The sequence below is a fragment of the Cornus florida genome, unplaced genomic scaffold, assembly GCF_030987335.1.
Source record: "Cornus florida cultivar Cherokee Brave unplaced genomic scaffold, ASM3098733v1 CherokeeBrave_3.0.0_Hap2_Chr11, whole genome shotgun sequence".
NCBI classification, from domain to species: domain Eukaryota; kingdom Viridiplantae; phylum Streptophyta; class Magnoliopsida; order Cornales; family Cornaceae; genus Cornus; species Cornus florida.
Window position 1 is genome coordinate 91735082 of NW_026775581.1, and position 17386 is coordinate 91752467.

At 34.2% G+C, this 17386-nt stretch overlaps 1 protein-coding gene across 2 annotated transcripts; it reads right to left on the reverse strand.

The window, feature by feature from the left end:
- Positions 1–513: 513 nt before the first annotated feature.
- LOC132286956 (SPX domain-containing membrane protein At4g22990-like) lies at positions 514–17331 on the reverse strand. Of its 2 annotated transcripts, none has more exons than XM_059789397.1 (12): positions 17044–17328; positions 16858–16933; positions 15514–15580; positions 13475–13595; positions 11117–11428; positions 9099–9203; positions 8485–8939; positions 7398–7699; positions 5320–5504; positions 2805–2995; positions 1729–1862; positions 514–890 (listed from the first exon to the last, which is right to left on the reverse strand). In XM_059789397.1, the coding sequence occupies exons 3-12, from the start codon at positions 15564–15566 to the stop codon at positions 652–654; spliced, it is 2097 nt and encodes a 698-aa protein (XP_059645380.1). In that variant the 5' UTR covers positions 15567–15580; positions 16858–16933; positions 17044–17328; the 3' UTR covers positions 514–651. The 2 variants fall into 2 exon arrangements, with proteins under 2 accessions (XP_059645380.1, XP_059645381.1); XM_059789398.1 differs by lacking the exon at positions 514–890 and adding an exon at positions 903–1143 and having other exon boundaries at positions 17044–17331.
- Between the last annotated feature and the right edge of the window lie 55 nt (positions 17332–17386).

Here is a 17386-nt window from a genome sequence, read left to right on the forward strand (position 1 = left end):
TTAAAATGTGTTACAGTATTAGATTTTTTTTTTTTTAAATGCAAAGTACTAATGAAACCGAACGTCAACTATAGTTTAATAGTACTTCCTCTCATTTCAAGGTAGAAAAGAGTTCAAATCAATATTTTCGAAAACCTCTCAAAATGACAAATGTGTTGGAGAAAAAGATGAATTTTCCTAGCAAGATTAATCTTCCAAATCTTGCTTTTTTCTCATCATTAAATGAGAACCAACTGCCAAAACTTATCGACTAAGGAAAAAAGAGGAGGGAAAAGAAAAGGAAAGGATAACATAGAAGAAAGAAAGGAAACAATAGTGTTAACCTCTTGTTGTATTTAGTTCCAGTATTTGGTTCCGTAACTCTAAAATTCATGAGAGTAACCAGATCCCACGCTAGTAGACTAATCTTAAGACACTTGCTGGAAAGCAATCATATAGGCACTTTTGACACTAAGATTACCATCACAAGTAAAACCCGAGACTACACAACTTTCACCACCCACAATGGACAGATTTCTAAAAAATTGAAAATTATATTAATAAATAAAAAATCGAGAGTTTTCTTTCTTTTCTTTTTCTTTTTTCGTTTTTTTTTTCCCAGGAGGATAAGAGAGAGAACTTGGAGACATTTTATCAGTACAACAGATTGAATCAGTACAGAGAATTGTAAGTACAGCAGGTGGCAATGATGGAGGATACGCAAATTAAGAGTGAAGGCAGTAAAGTGGCATTCAAGAGCTTGCTATCACCCAAGTACCCAGCCAAAGTTATCGTGGCATCTGCAATCACTCGAGCAATCGTCCCAGCTTCAGTTGAAAGCAGTCCGCCATTGTAGGTTCCACGAGAAAGCCTGGATGACATGACCCGGGAGAGGAGTGACAAGTTGACACCTGATTGATAACCAAATTATCGGCAAAGAAAAGTAGGTCAAAAACCACAAATACCAAATTCATAACCAACCCATGCTTCAAGCTGAGTTCAAAAATTAAGCAACTACAATCAATGTTTTACAACCATAAACGCTCCCCCCAAATCCTGTCTCAGCATGGGGATATAGTTCTACACCTTTCATTAGGAGCTGGAGAAATCACTTATTGTAGACAGCTGGTGGTTATGGGCATCAATCACAATAATAATATTTTTCTGAAATTTGTCATGAAATGCACAAATTATTACAATTTGGTTATATATGAATACAACTACACATCGAAGAAACATCTACTTCAAAAAACACAATCAATGCCTCTTCTGAGGTCTCATCATCTAAAATAGGGAATAACCTAACCCAACTTCATTCATTAGAAGGACCAATGTGCAACTGCGCAAGGAAAAAACTATTAATGCCAATGCTTGGTAAAGTGATGAGAGCTCAAGGTAATAGACTAACGGCCTGCACTCCATAGTCCCCTAACATCTTCCCACTCCATATAACAAAAGGCTGTATTATTTTTTTTTTCCTTGTTGGTACTCACACACACTTTCTCTTCCAAGACTTGAACCCCCGATCTCCCTTTGGGAGGTAAGAGGCTGATACCGCTAAGCTAATGACCCGTTGGTAACAAAAGATTATATTGCTAGGGTGCATCAACCATTTAGGAAAACAAGACACTTTTTCTCCTCCCGAGGAGAGTTCTTCCCCCTTCTGCATTCCTTTATCTTTTTCTGATATAACACTTTGTTGGCAAACATAATAAAAATAATTAAGTTCATTAACCATAAAAATCTTACCTTCTAGTACTTCCGCCGATACAAACATTATGAGCCCTGAGCAGACATATTGTGGCACAGAATATTGAATGAATATGTTGAAACTCAGGAGTATGCCCACGAAAACCATAATTTCAGATGCCAGTAATATTTGCCTGCAACCAGATCAGTGAGGGAAAATGAATCAGTATGCATCATGATATAAAACGTTCCCAGATCAGATGAGCTTTCATTCCATCATTATACATTTTATTAACACATAATGGGCAGTACTAAGTTCTTCTATTAAATGCAACAAATATTCATCAAGGTTTCAAACAAGCCTTCATTGGTTGACCATCAAATTCCAGATGATGTAAGACCTGTGTATGGACATACCAAACATTGCAGCTTAACATACAAGTAGAACCATCGGCAGACATGGCTTAACAGAGCACATGGTGCCAGATTCTAGATCCATGAATTTTCCAGAACTAGGAACAAGATGAAATCAAAAAAATTACCAACGATGTATCTTGAGAAATTAGGAGCAAAGCCTGTGGATGAGATATTTTTCACTATAATTCTGGTCATAATTTACCAAGGGGAGGGGGGGAGGGAGTAAGCAAGAATAGTTTTAGCCTTTTAGGGGAAGAAAAAATCAATATGTAAACTTTGTAATTCAGAAAAATAAATCAATATTCTGATTTTAAAAATAAAAATAATAAAATAAAATAAAATAAACTTTATACCAATGTTATAATATCATTGTCTTTACTAGCTTGCAAATGATAAGGAAACAAGGCTTATATTAATTTTAATTTTACAATGTTATTATCTTTACTATCTTGCAGCCATGTTATCATCAATACATATTCTCTGTCTCCATGAGTATTACAAAGTAGTTTCAGGAATATCTTGCTAAAGATAAACCAATATCTGCTTTCAATCCGACATGGGAATGGTAAATGTGATATTTTTTTTCCTTTTATCACTTTTGCAGGGAAACTCAATTGATATGTTAATATTACTTGTACATTTAAACATGTATACATCATATCAGAAAGTATTGTGGATGCTCGAGTCAATGAGATCAAAAGAACACCTTCCAAACTTACCTGTCTTCAAACATGTTGCTAATGTAGCTTCCAACAACTATGTTCACAGGAAGAACTGTTAGTCCAAGGCAAAAAAGAAAAATTGCCACTCCACTCGTAGACCATTCAAAATAGTATGTTGTAATTACGCTGGATTCTGAGAGTAAAATCTCCATTGCATATTTAAGCATGAAGTAAATCAGCAATTGAACCTGTAACATCATAGAAATTCTTTCTGAGAGACCTAAATTTGATCAACTTGTATCACCAGAAAAGAAAAAAAAAAAAAAAAAAAAAAAACTTCTATTTTGGAACTTCATATAAAAAAGATGAAATTGGGAGGGAAAAGGAAGTAATTGCCAAAAAAATGTCAGCACATAGGCAACTAATTTCTCCTGGTAAATTTCTATTTCATTTTCCTTGTGGGAAAATTTACAGAAAAAAAAAAATTATATAGTCTAATTGTTTCCCACGGAAGAATCAATAATTTTTAAGACTTGGTCGTTGTTGTTGTATACAGAAGTCTCCCAAGCAAGACTTGAACCCTAAACCTTCCTCTATGGAGGTGGCAGTAGATGCCATGCAAGTTAACAGCTGATGACAAAATCTTATTTAACAGAATTGGGTATGCCATAATGCATAATCTTGGGCTTTGATCTGTCTGATCCCTAAATCAGAGGGACGTAGTGAACAGCCGAAGATTGTCAATAAGCCCAGGCACCACTTCTAAATACATTCCATTCATTTCTAATTTTCTGTTTTTGGACAGCTGAACATTTCCTCTTCCACTCCATCACGGCAAATAGTATTTAAAATTTTTAGTTATTGCATTAAAGCATTTTAAGTTCTAAACTTAAGTCTTGCACAATTTAATTTCATATTCATGTTTTGACTCTTCTGAACAAATCACTTTTGAAGAGATATAACTGCAAAAAAATAAAAATGTAAAATGATTTTAACGATGATCATACTCTACTTGTCCACATTGTCAGTATTTAATCGTAGATAGAGAAATATAATAATCACATCAAACCAACAGCCAGTAACTATCTTCGTAACACAAACACAATAGCTACCCATCAGTTTCCTTGATCCCAGTGCATGCCTTTAAACTTCAGTAAAATTTCACATATCATCCAAGGCAACAAGAGATCAACTTAGACGTGATACCATCTTTGAGCTCTATCTAGTAACTTCCTTCTTAGATGTGATATGTCAAGAAAAGTGCGTTGAAATTTTTTTATGGAACTGATATTTCTTCAAAGTATTTGCCAAGTGTCTAAAGAGCTATGATGAGTGAATTAAATCCCATATTTCATGAAAATTTAAGAATGAGAGTGCAAAGGTCCTTCATACATAATGCAAATAGCAACTGAACTATGGCTTTCCAAAATTGAGACTGGCACAGAAGTCCAAAAACAATTCCCAATAATTCTCTTATGTGGTGTTCCATAGACTAGCATAAAATGATTTTTGCCAAAGAATGCATCCCTTGAATTCCAAAACTTAGCCCAGTATAAGAAGGCTACAAACATCTGTAGGCATTACCCTTTTCTACCAGTCCTTAACAATTTGAAGTTTACACACAACTAATTTGAATGAGGAATGATATCTTAACTTAACAATTATGACCAAGGCCTGTAGCTTAGTGGTACTTCCTAACCTTCCAAACTAAAAGGTCGGGGGTTCAACTCCCCCTAGGGGCAAAGTGGCTGAGCGAGTTTCTTGCCAAGATATAAAAACAAAAAATAAATCTTATCATTTATAAAGTATAATTCAAGTTTTGGCTAATGTTGACAGATTAATGTCATTCTTGGTCTCTCAATTGGGACATATATTGACCTAACGGTAAAGGTCAAAATTCCAGCCTGTGACTGCCTCCACAGAGAGTTCAGTTTAACAACTACAATAGTAGGATTATTTGCTGCATGGTTTCCTACAAACTATATCTTCCAGAGAACTCATTATGGAAAGATTTCTTAATGCGGAAAAATTTATATTAAAACATATTGCAGTGATAAATCAATGTTAAAGAAGATAGTCAGATCTCTTCTGGTGTAGACAGTCATGCAAGTATGGGACGGAGCGTTCAATAATATGCATTCAAGCTTTCTTGTATATATAGCCAAACATCTCTGTCAGACTGTCACAAGTCCTAAAAATAATTCTCCCGCCTTACATTCACTTTTCTGTGGTTCCAAGTTTTTAATTTGATTATCTAAAGAATATACAGGTAGGGATCTGGTCAACAACCTCAAAAAAGGAGGCTTTCTCGCAGTAGCAATTTGATGAAGAATCAAAGATCACATATACTGTCAGGTCACCTATTGCCGCTTTAACAAACAATGAATTTAATTTGGTATCACTGACACTCCTAGTTAATTTCTTGTAGGGTTGGATACCTAGAACCTTCTCTACACAATTGTTGCCCATTAATAATTGATATGCCATGTTAATAATGAAACCAGAAGCTTACATTCCAATGGACATTCAGGGATCTAGAAATTGAATTGAAAACTCAGAATCAAACACTTACCTTCACAGATGGTGTAAGTAATCTATATGCTGATCCTATAGAAGTGGCCGGTCCACGAGATTCCTCGGGAGCTTCTTCACTTTCATCACATTCTTGGTCATCATCTTCGTCTTTTTGGTTGTCCTCTGAACTTAGAAGTAACGGTTGTGCAAGACCTTTCTCTAGTCTATCATTCTGTACTGATTCTATCATTCAAAAAGGGAAAAAAGGAAAATCCATCATCTGCTGTTAAACATCCTTTTCATTTAATAAGTAATGCATGTATAACCCTGAAACTCTACGTTTAAGAGTGGCAGGAAATACCACTCAAGCTATCAGCTAGTGATCACTACTTAAACGTCTTTTCAATAAATTGATGATATATTTTTAATATTATAATCTGGAACAAGTGCGGCACCTTGATTTCCAGAATAAACTGTTTGAGTGATCGAGAAAAATAACAAAATTGATTGAAAATGTCAAAGTCAGATACGAAAAACAAGGAGAAATTTCTCATGTTTGTAACAAGATTTCATTTAGATTACTATATTAGCTTTGTCCCTGGAAAACTACCAGCTTCTCCAAATTACAACTGCATACTATTTGTTCTTCATAACATTTTATCAAGTAGAGAAATCCCAGTACTTCAAAAGTCAGGCTACAGCCTCCAGAACCTATGGGGTCCTTCAACGTTGCAAACCAAATCAATGGTTGGTAGGCCAAGAAATTGAAGGGTGCAAGGGAGTGATGGGCAAAACAAAATGTTTACACAGCAAAATTGTGGTTTAGCTAACAAGAGTTGTATGTGATGTGTCGAATCAGTGACCTAAAAATTCAAGTACGTACTCAAGGTAACATTAATCTATATGGTATAACTAACCTGAATCAGAGACTAAAAGACTCACTAACCAATTTTATTCATATTCTGCCCAGAAATCAAACTAACTTTTTGGTAGGTCAAAATTCAAGCTTATCCTGTGACTAAACATTATTTTGGAAAATAAGGAAAATAATAGAAAAATCAGTATCATAATTTAATTATAAATTGATAAGATTTCGGTAACCCTAATAGATCGATAAAGTTGGAGAGAACAAGTATTGCAATACTTACCACAGATGCGCGCGCGCGTGCGCACACACACGAACGGACCCAGAAAATTATGTGAGTGGGGGCAATAGTGCAATTTTATAGGTATATAATTGAAAAAGGGAAAATTAGCAGGGTATAATACTAAAAAAATATTCAGTGGGGGTGCACACGCACAGACCAACCTATATATAACACTGAGTTATATATAGGTCCGTGCATGTGCGCACACACACACACAAAAAGTCCCAAATGTTAATGTGATGCAACTATAATGCAATAAATAGATCAGAAAACTTTCTTAAATTTGTAGAAAGTAAGTATTATAATATATAAATTGAAGACATAACAGCCGTCACCTCCAAGGACAGAACAAAAATAGCCAGACTCACACTAATTAAGTTACGGACTATCTATAACTAAATGAAATTATCAATGTAAGGGGTGCAAACTTGAGCAAGTAAGGACCAAGACTACTATCATCAGAAAAGTCTGAATAGTTCAAAGTTTATTATGTATATATATATATAACACTGAGGGCAACTTTTATCTACATAATTTTATCTATTTATTTGTTCTGTTTGTTGGAAGAGCTCTCTCGTCACTGATAGAAATTTAGCTATCAAATTATCTGTGCAAAATCCCATCTATGGCAAAGAAACAAATGAGATACCTACTTCAAAGTTGAGCGAGTTCAAGGCTCAAGATTTTGAGCAACTAACACTGGGTTCTTTTAAGATACTAAACTACAACACAGTTTTTCTTACTTTTCTCTGGGTAGGTAAGTTAACAAAGTTATACAATGATCAGTACATATTATACTATTGGTGGAACCAAAAGTTCATGTTTCTGTTCTTTCATAGTTGGGTTCCAGTTGTTGTTTCTGGTCAATTCTACGCCCACTTACAAAACCTGATGAGTTATATTCAATTTTTTTTTTTTTTATAAAGAAATATTTTCAAAAGTCGACACACAAAAACAAGAACAAGTGATATGATAGAAGTCAACATACCAGCATTCGAGCCTTGTGGCATATGAGTCTCCTGAGTCTCACGAGAAGGTTCTTTAAATGAGATCCACAACCACATCAAATAAATTAGCCATGCAACAGCCATAACCCAGCCAGGCAACGTGTCTTGATTTATTGTGATCTTATAGATCTTAAAATTAGTTTGAAGTAAGCCAGCAAGTGCAGGGCCACATGCCATTCCAAGAGCACTGGCACTAACAAAACCTGCTGAAGCCTGCATGCGAATTTTAAGTGGTACACAATCGCTAATATAACGCCGGTTTACAGCTCTAGCAGAACCGAATCTGCAATACAATTGGGTTGAATTAAATTATGAGGTTCAATTATAAAATTAACTACCACGTAGTAGCCATGCCTGGGCCATAATAAGAAACATACAAGGCAGGACAGGATTTAACTATTTATTACACACACACACACACACACACACACACATATATATATATATATATGACTATTTTTAAATAATGTTTATATTCTCTTTTAATGATTACAAATCAAAATTGGGCCTAATAAATGGATTTGAGCGTGAAAATTAAAGGAAAGAATGGATGAGTACCATACATATTGGTACTTTAGTAATAAGGGTAATACTGGAAAAAAGTTTAAATTTGAGCTTATGTGGAAATAAATTTCAAAAGTAGGACTTCTTTGTCCTACTAAAATTTTTATAGGACGTCAGTGTCTTTAAGCTGCAAAAGTAGCACTAGATTGTAATTTTCCCAATTATTAACTTAGAACATTACCATATATTATTAGTTACTTCAGAAAAATAAAAGCCAAGAATAAGGTAATGAACTAAAAGTTGTAGATTTTGATTAATAAGAAAATTAAAAAATGCAAAATAAAATCAAATGTATAAAATGTTCTAAGAACCAAACACTATTTTGTCATGCAATTGTGGAACTATTATTTCAATATCATACAAAGTTCAGTAAAAGCAAGCAGCATAAACTGTTAAGAATTAGATTAGTATAAATTCAATGTTGTGCATGCTGAACTAATCAAAGAATTACATATGCTTTAACACATTCAAAGACACACACACACGAGAGAGAGAGATACTTACCCACAAAAGAGACGGCCAATTAGAAGAACCCATATCGAATTAAGATCATAAGCCAATGCATATAAGGTATTTCCCACGAAAAGAACTATACTGCTAAATATTAGAGGTCTGTAATATGATTTATTGGACCAAGCACTGAAATACACCGACGAAAACACCTGTGCAACAGCCATTGCACCGATAACTACCCCACAAACTGTTGCTGCAGCTCCAAGGCTCATAGAGTAGTCATCTGCTGTTGGAACAATAATATATGTGTTGACCATATAAAGAAATGTATTTACTAAGTTCAAAAGAAGCGACACAAAATGGTATCTCTCCTCATCAACTTGTTCCTCAATAGGAGCAGGCAACTCTTCTTGCATAATAAGTGCATGTTGCGCCAAAAAGTGAAGGAAGTTTGTTGAGTGGGTTAATCTGTCTACAGCCGCTTTTATTAAATCAACAACAGGATCCTGCAGATAAAATCTATTAAATACCAAATACGCAAATACAGTAGTGCTGCCCAGACAAAAAGATTTTAAACAAAACTGTAGGTTGCAAGGAAATACTGAAATATAAGCATAAACAATTGGAATGAGCTTGGATCAAGTAGAGTAGATGCAAGGAAAAACCTGGAGGGGAAGAGCAGGTTGGTCATAAATTGATAGGTAGCTTCCCTGACGGTCCTGAAGATCAGCAAGATTGCGAGAGATGGCTCCCACAACTGCCCATAATCCCTGCAAGTTCAGTTCATTGTCAATGAGAGCATGGTTCATAGACACTGTTAAAAGCAATATATGTAATGGGTTAAGTTGGGGGAAGTTTTTGTACTTTTTCATATATTCTTAGTAACAATATACAAACACAGAAGCCAGTTTGAATTACTCATTCTCTCCATACGCTACCCTCTTTCTCTGATGCAGTTTTATGACATGAAGCAAGGAGTCCTAACATAAACAGCTGGTCCTTTTCTTCTTTCCTCTTCTTTTCCCTGCTGTTCTTCTCCTTTCTTGGTCTCATATCAACCAGAACCTATTGTTGTAACTGCAGAACTTCAATTAGAGGCTGACCAACGAATTATATCGATTTGTCCATAAGATGTCAGTTTTTAGACAGTGTAAAGACACAGATGATCTCACATGATTGTACTTGTACTCTTCTACTGTATTCCAGTTAAAGAGTTATGGTTTGATGTCGTTTGAGTCCTAAACCCCTAATTTTCAATACTAGGATGTGACTTGGTTATGTTAATAATCAGATTTTTAGCTGTTGGAGTGGTATCAATTGGTTGGACTGCTTCCGGAGGTTGTATTTGAGTCTACAAATGTTTAGATTCGCATGCCTTTCTTTTGATGTCTTCCTTGCGATTGTTGAGTTTTCTTGATATGGTATTGATTTCAAGACAACAGCAGTGGAATGTATTCGTCATGTTATTTGGAGAAATAAGATGCAAAATGTAGTGGAGCGATGGCCTCGATCAAGTTAAGAAGTAGAGTTTAGAGCAATGGCTCATTCAGAATTGTGAAATGTTGTGGGTAAGATTGTTGTTGAGAGAAATGGGATTGCATTTACTTGACTGTCATGTTGTTTGAAATATGGTTATGACAAAATATCCTGTGAATTGTGAGATGTTCTCACAAAAGCATTTAGCGAGTCTATTTTCAGATTTGTGGCTTGCTGGAATAGACATCTATGTTTTCACTTGAGAGAGAGATAAATCTAAAATAATTTTCTACTTCATATATTCTTAACAATACTACATAAACAGAGGATCTAGCATAGCCGTGGGTTCAACTTCTTCTGTTTCTCTCTCTATAACAACAACCAAGCCTTTTTCCCAATTACTTGCGGTCGGCTACATGAATACTACGTTTCCATTCCTCTCTACTAAGCCTCTTCTGTTTCTCTCTCTCTCTTTATATATGTTACAGCTTCATGACAGACAATTTTCTGAAGCCTAGTGCCACAGTGTAGGATCAGAGACACAAGAAAGGAGCCATGTGGCTCTTGTTTCCCACACTACAAAGCAAGCTCACCATTAAAATCAAAATTGAAAGTGCACAATAGTGCATGACAAAGTAACAGAAATATACACGAAGAACAGATGATAGTCGATATAACTTTTAATAATATGCAACAAGGGGGTAACGTAGGCAACATGTGTCCAGACTAAATTATTGGGGTACGCAGAGCTACAAAGCAAGGGACCTGAAACTTACCCAACTAGCCTTACCATAATATAAATTTCTAAGACATTACAGGATTTGCAAGAGGAAACATCCAGATTGTCTGAACAGTCATAATGCAAAAACATAGAAAATACAGGAAATATAACATGTATAACTATTTACAAAAAGCCATCATACAGCATGACAAGTTTCGCAGGCCGTGGAGCAAGCAACTTGACACACGACCCATCACCCTAGACATGCTATATATTGCTCGTCTGCCCCAAGAAAAAGAAAAAAAAAAAATATATATATATATATATATATATATATATATATATCCATGGAGATAGAGGAGGGTCCTGACTAGAAGCTACTCTGATCCAGAAATTCTAGAAAAAAAAAAAAAAAATGGCCAAGAAAATGAACACACATATAAAAAATGAAGAAGTAAAGCAGAGTCTCTGACTTGAGCATATTACCACATGCTTGAAAACTTGCTGCAGCTGAGAATAAGGATGATTAGCACGAGTTTTGACATAGTAATCAGTGAATCTATAGCCAAACCGTTTGTCAAACTTCTTCAATATCTTACGCAGACCAATAGCATTGATCTCAACAAAAAAAAGAAGCTTTAGAAGATCTTGCCCCACTGCTCTATAAGCTACTCGTAGATCAGATATTTTTGATATGTCGGGCTGCACTTGAAGAGAATCCTGTTGTTCTGCAAGCATGGCTATCCTGCTTGCAAGTAGCCCTTGTTGCTCCAACATAAAAAGGACAATCTTTTCAATCTGCCAATGTAATAAGATGAAAGTGATTGCAATCAATTACATTCAATTTTTAAGCATAAAACAGCCAAGGTTAGATTTCTATGTGGTATGGAAATAATTACACGTAAGAAGCCCGTCTTTAACCTTTATTATATATCAGTTGACAAGGCTCTCAACAAAATTATCTATTTTATAATAAAGCTAACATTACATATCAGTATGTTGTCCGAATGCCATTGACCACCCCATATCCTTATTCCAGAAAGAAAAAGAAAAAACAAAAATTAAAACCCATCTGTCACTACAATGTGTCCCTAAAGCTAGAAGCAGCTCAGAGGTCTTTGACATCCAACAAGACAACCACAATCTACATGGCAAAAGCAGTCAACTGAAGCATTATCTTCCTTACTTACATAGAAGGTTTAAATTATTATTATAGAAGTTCTCTAAACATTGTAGGTTTATATTTTTAATGTTAACTGAACTCTATAGATCCCTCCACGAGATGCCAATAACAGAAACAAAAAACTCCTGTTAACTAAATTTTAACGTGTTTGAACAGCCAGAGCACCAAGGCATAAGTATGATCTGGCAACCAATTTCCTTGGGGAAAAAAATGTCTTCCCTTATAGAACCCACAAATGGAGGCCCATGAAATATAAAATTGTTATTCAAGACTCTGATATAGGTCAGAATACACACGGTTAGTTAGATATAGAGGGAGGTGAATTAGTCCTATTGGATATTAATTCACAACTAACTTTTTGAACTACTGATAATCCTTGTTTAAAACTTAGTTAATTAGTTTGATTGCATGTCTCAAAAATCATACACACAAGCATATAAAGCAGTAAAAAAAAGTAGAGCAAAAATACAAGATTTTAATGTAGAAAGCTCTAGAAACAAAAAACCACGGGACCTCGTCCAACCATGAACAATCCTCTATGATAAAGAGGTTTACAACTAAGTTACCAGATTCCAAACCTTAGAATCACATACTCTCTCCTGACTTAAACTAACGCAAGATCTCCTCAAATCTTCTAGCCGTTGATCCATCAACAAATTTTCTCCTCACGCAAATCTACTTCTTCATGGTCCATTTAATCCTAGATTTTCAAAGTACTTGGTTGAATTGCTCTTCATTTGTTGTCTCTGATGTGCTCCTTGCTTTGAATCTCCAAATCATATATAGTATATGTATCTATGGTAAACCCTAGGTTGAATCTCAAAACTCTCAGTCTATAAAATATAAATTTTCTCACTAGATTATGGAGTTAATCACCCTAGACTGATTATAACCAGTATTTATAGCCAATATAGGAGTCCTATGTAGAATAGAAAGTAAAATCTTTTTCCAATTATAATATGAGAGAATTTTAAAAAATATGATTCCGCAAAGGTCAATCGTCGAGCCTTCTCAATTGGTTATCCATCGGTAGATTAAGCTTTCAACCGACAGCTACTGTCTAGGGTTCAATTGAGCTACTCTGGACTTCAAAATGGAAAACTGTCAATCAATTGAGGTATAGTGTCTTTTTAAAAATCCCCCAATTTAAAAACTCATTTGAATTATTTGGAAAAACTTAGGATCAAACCCTAATTTTGAAAAACATGTTCATAATATAATATCGAGCCTTGTAAAAATCAAATTTAGGTCAAGAATAGTCTCTATGGTCTCATTTACCTTTAACATAGATATGTCATTTAAGTCTTGGGAGGTTTGTGCCGTGTTCTTCACTGATCATTTAACTTCATCATCTTCGTGGTTGTAACTTGTAAATAAATGACTCGACACTTTGACACAACTGCAACCTAAGTTTTGAGTAGAAATTCTCTAACCCATGACTCATAATTTAACAGGGTATTCATTATAACATCCAATGAGAACATCAATGCGATTCAATAGACAAAATACAAATGCATCCACAAACAGTTAGCCAATGGATAAAAGACGACTGATATGTATAGATCTAACATGTATTTGTGTAGACTATACATACACGCGGTTGATTAATGAAGGCATAAAATTGTACACGTGCATAGTTTTTCACATAAACCCTAGAATACCTGGTTATCCAGCATTTTTGAAAAATCCTTGAGAACTTGTCGGCGATCGAGTGCTCCAACTTCAATTTGACGACCATACTGTCTAACTTTCTTCTTCATTAATTTGTAGTTGATGTAGTAACTGAAAAATACAAAATAACATCATATCAACAAACAAGTATACAAACATGTTGTCTGATGTAATAATCAACAATAGACCTCCAATTTACATAATAGTCGTATCAGTAACTCCATTTCAAATTCCAATTAGTTATTTTATTTGGTTAGCTTCATTAGTGACTTATTTTAAGCAAATGGATATGCTGAATCATGCATCCATCGATGTATATGGATAGATAGAATGACCAAGAGATTTAACACTTGGTGTTTTTTCACAGATAGTGGTGGAACTGGCGATGCTCCATCCAGAGGAAAAGTCTCTATTTTTTTCTCACTCAAGAACTCATATATATTATCATAACTAGTGCAACATCAAAGATCTATTCCATCCTTATATATCTTTACATCAGTGATTTTCTTCCACTCAATTATCATTTCCTAGTTTTCCATTAATGAATTCACAAACAAGGATACCTCATCACCCATACATTACCAAATTAAAATTGAAATATTATGCCATCCAGGAGTTTGTTCTACATTCATCTTTCACCAAGTGTATCTGATTTCGAACACCCTAATCCTAGTACCATGACTGATGCATCCATACATTCGTCTTTCTCCAAGTGTAACTGATTTCAACACCCTAATGTAGTACCATAACAGGTGAAACTTCAAGCATCTCTTCAATCCTTATATGTTTTCACATCAATGATTTTATTCCATTCAACTAGCACTTATCAGTCTTCTGTTCACTTCACAGGCTAGCGCATCATTACCAAACTCAATAGTCTCAATTAGGACACCATCCAGTCCTATAGTTTGTGCTACATTCCATATGTCTAATCTCAAACACCCTAATTCTGGTACTCAATAGAAAAGCTTTTCGATTATAATTTCACTAAAATAACAGAATTCTCCACAACCTAAGCTTGTAGCTTGCTACAAGCCTACAAGATTTTTACTAAAAACTGAGGAATGTAGCTCTTCCATTTTTTTTTGGTCCTTCATAATCAAACTTTCGAAAAACTATTATCTTCACTCTTCATGCACAAAATATGAAGGTCAGGTCTCCACTTATTTTTAGTTCTTTTCAAATTTACCATCTATATTTGTATTTTTCTCAGCCTTAGTAACTTACCATAAGTTGTTTTTTAGCCATTTACAAAATCACTAAAACTTTTCTCATTCCAACTTTGATAAATCTAATTAAATTGCAAGTTTCCATGACTCCATGAAATGTTCACTTGTTCAAAAAGGTACAATCAATATCTCTTAACTAGTCCATTAGACAAGGGGATGATCTAAAAAGAACAAAGAAAAAATACTAGTCACCAACCAATGCTTAAAAAGACTTAAGCACCTTTCTCTTATTTTACAAGTTTAAGTATTTTACGTACACTTGGATGCATGTGTGAGTATGAATATGTGTGTCTGAGTGACACGTGTATCAAATCTCCATATATAAGGACTTATGAACGCCGCTGAATGTTCATTTTAAAAAATATTCTTATCGTATATCTTAGGGTAAAATGGTGCTTTCTGTAAGGCAATAACATGGAGTGTTTAACATTGGCACTTCAAACGTTTTAAAGTATAAACTTAAATTAACATATATATATATATATATATATGCTTGTTAGGTACATGTTCAACTGGACATAGAGGATGCATATCCCATACACATACAGCCATACTAATGTGTCTTTTGTATTACATGGTACTTCATGCATTTGAAGCATCCAGTAACATAATTTTCCAATGGAATGTTTTCATAATAACAACCACACTCAGGCATCATGTGTATTAAACGGGTACTTCATGCATTTGAAGTGTCCGTGTAACATGATTTTTCAACGGAACTTTTTCACCATGCCAATAAAAATGCATAACAAATACTAAGGAACACAAACTAGATTGAATCATAATGCATGTAGACATACCCTTGCCATTCTTGAATTTGTCTGTCCTTCAACTTTTTCCCAAAGGCAACCATCTTTCCTGAGTAAACTAAAAACAAATAACAATATAAAAGAGAGAATATCAGTAAAAGAAAATGAAGATGCCACAACAACCTTCCTATGGCAAATTGTGCAGTTTATCACATTTGTTTCACTGTACAAGATAATATTGACAACTTCTATTTTTAAATCATTTGCCACTTTGCTTGTCAGAGAGAGAGAAGGCAACCCCTAAAAATGTGCTACTTTGAAAATGCATATAGTAATTTCTGAGTGAAAACAAAAGATTTATTTCAATATTTTGAGGTTGACGAGTCATATCCTCATTAACAAGTTAAAAGTAGAGCCAAATTAATGGAAACAAAACTACATCTTTATTATATATGTTTAGAATAAATAAACAAAACAAACTAAGTAATAAATAAACAAAACTATATATATATATATATATATATATATATATATATATATATAATAAATAAACAAGACAAACTAAGTAAGTAACCATGTTTAATAGCCAGAGAATTGCAATCACCACATATCTTCTCTTCATTTCTACTAATGACCATACAGAAACTTCTTCCCGGCAGATTCTTATTTTTTATTTTCAAACAAGAAAATTAAGAACTTCCTACTGAAAGGAAATGAAACAAAAAACCAACAAATTTAACTAGGAAAAAAAAAAAAAACACGACAACAACAACAACAACAACAAAAAATTTGGATCAACAATGTTTAATAAAACACTACAGATATAATTTTAAGTGTGTATTGAACAAAAGTACAAAATGTTACCCAACTTTGGATATTTATGCATATGTATGGCTTGTGCATTTTAGGAGAACTAAATGGAAATTAAAATCTCTTCTAATTTTGTGGTGACTCCCATATTATAAATCTCATCAAAAGAATAGGTCACTGCACGAGGCTCCCGAATTGCACAGCCTTACCTCCACACATGCAGAGAGACTGTTTCTCATCTCGAACCCACCTCCATGTCACAATATATATTGTGAAGTCTTGTCAAAGACCAAATTTTTCCTAAACACAAACTACATACTTTTCAAATCGAAATACAACCACAAAATCAATGCCATTGGTTACACGACAATTGTATCACTATTCTTACAATAGGCATAGTTATAAAAATTAATAAAAATCAAGAAAAAAAAAAAAAAAAAAAAAAGAAAAAGAAAGAGACGAGTACAGAAGAATATAAGCACAAAATCAAAATCAAAAGGCAATGATGATATTTTAGTGAAGTACAGAAAATACATGTACAGATTACGCAAAACATACCAAAAAAAAGAAAAAAAAAAGCATTACCGAAGTGGAGATTCCGAATTCTCTATTTGTTCTGAGGCTTGTATCAATATAACAATCAACAACAGAGAATTGTGTTCTGCGAAACAGCAAAGTTGGAGAATTAGTGTAAGATTCGAGGGGAGAGAGAGTAGAGTATGCAAAAAAGAAAGATTCGGATTCAAATAATTGAGCTGTAATTTGAGTTACCGTATATGAATCTACATAAGCCGGAATTGTCTGAATAAAGAAATTGGATCTCCGAAACAAATATATGAAATTCACCGTTCAAAGTAACAAAAACGATAAGTTATCCTTCACTCTCGACTTTGATTGATTTGGTTGGTGCGTATACATGTACAATTTATGTGGTTTATATACATATACGTTTATATATATAGATATACATATATATAGAGAGAGAGAGAGAGAGGGGTATGGAGGGCGCGAGTTCTGATATGCTCGAAGAGTTCCTGCGGATTCCGTTTGTTTGGACCTTGTATGGGACCCTTTTTGCTTGTTAATTTTATTCCTTTCTCTAATATCCGTTTTT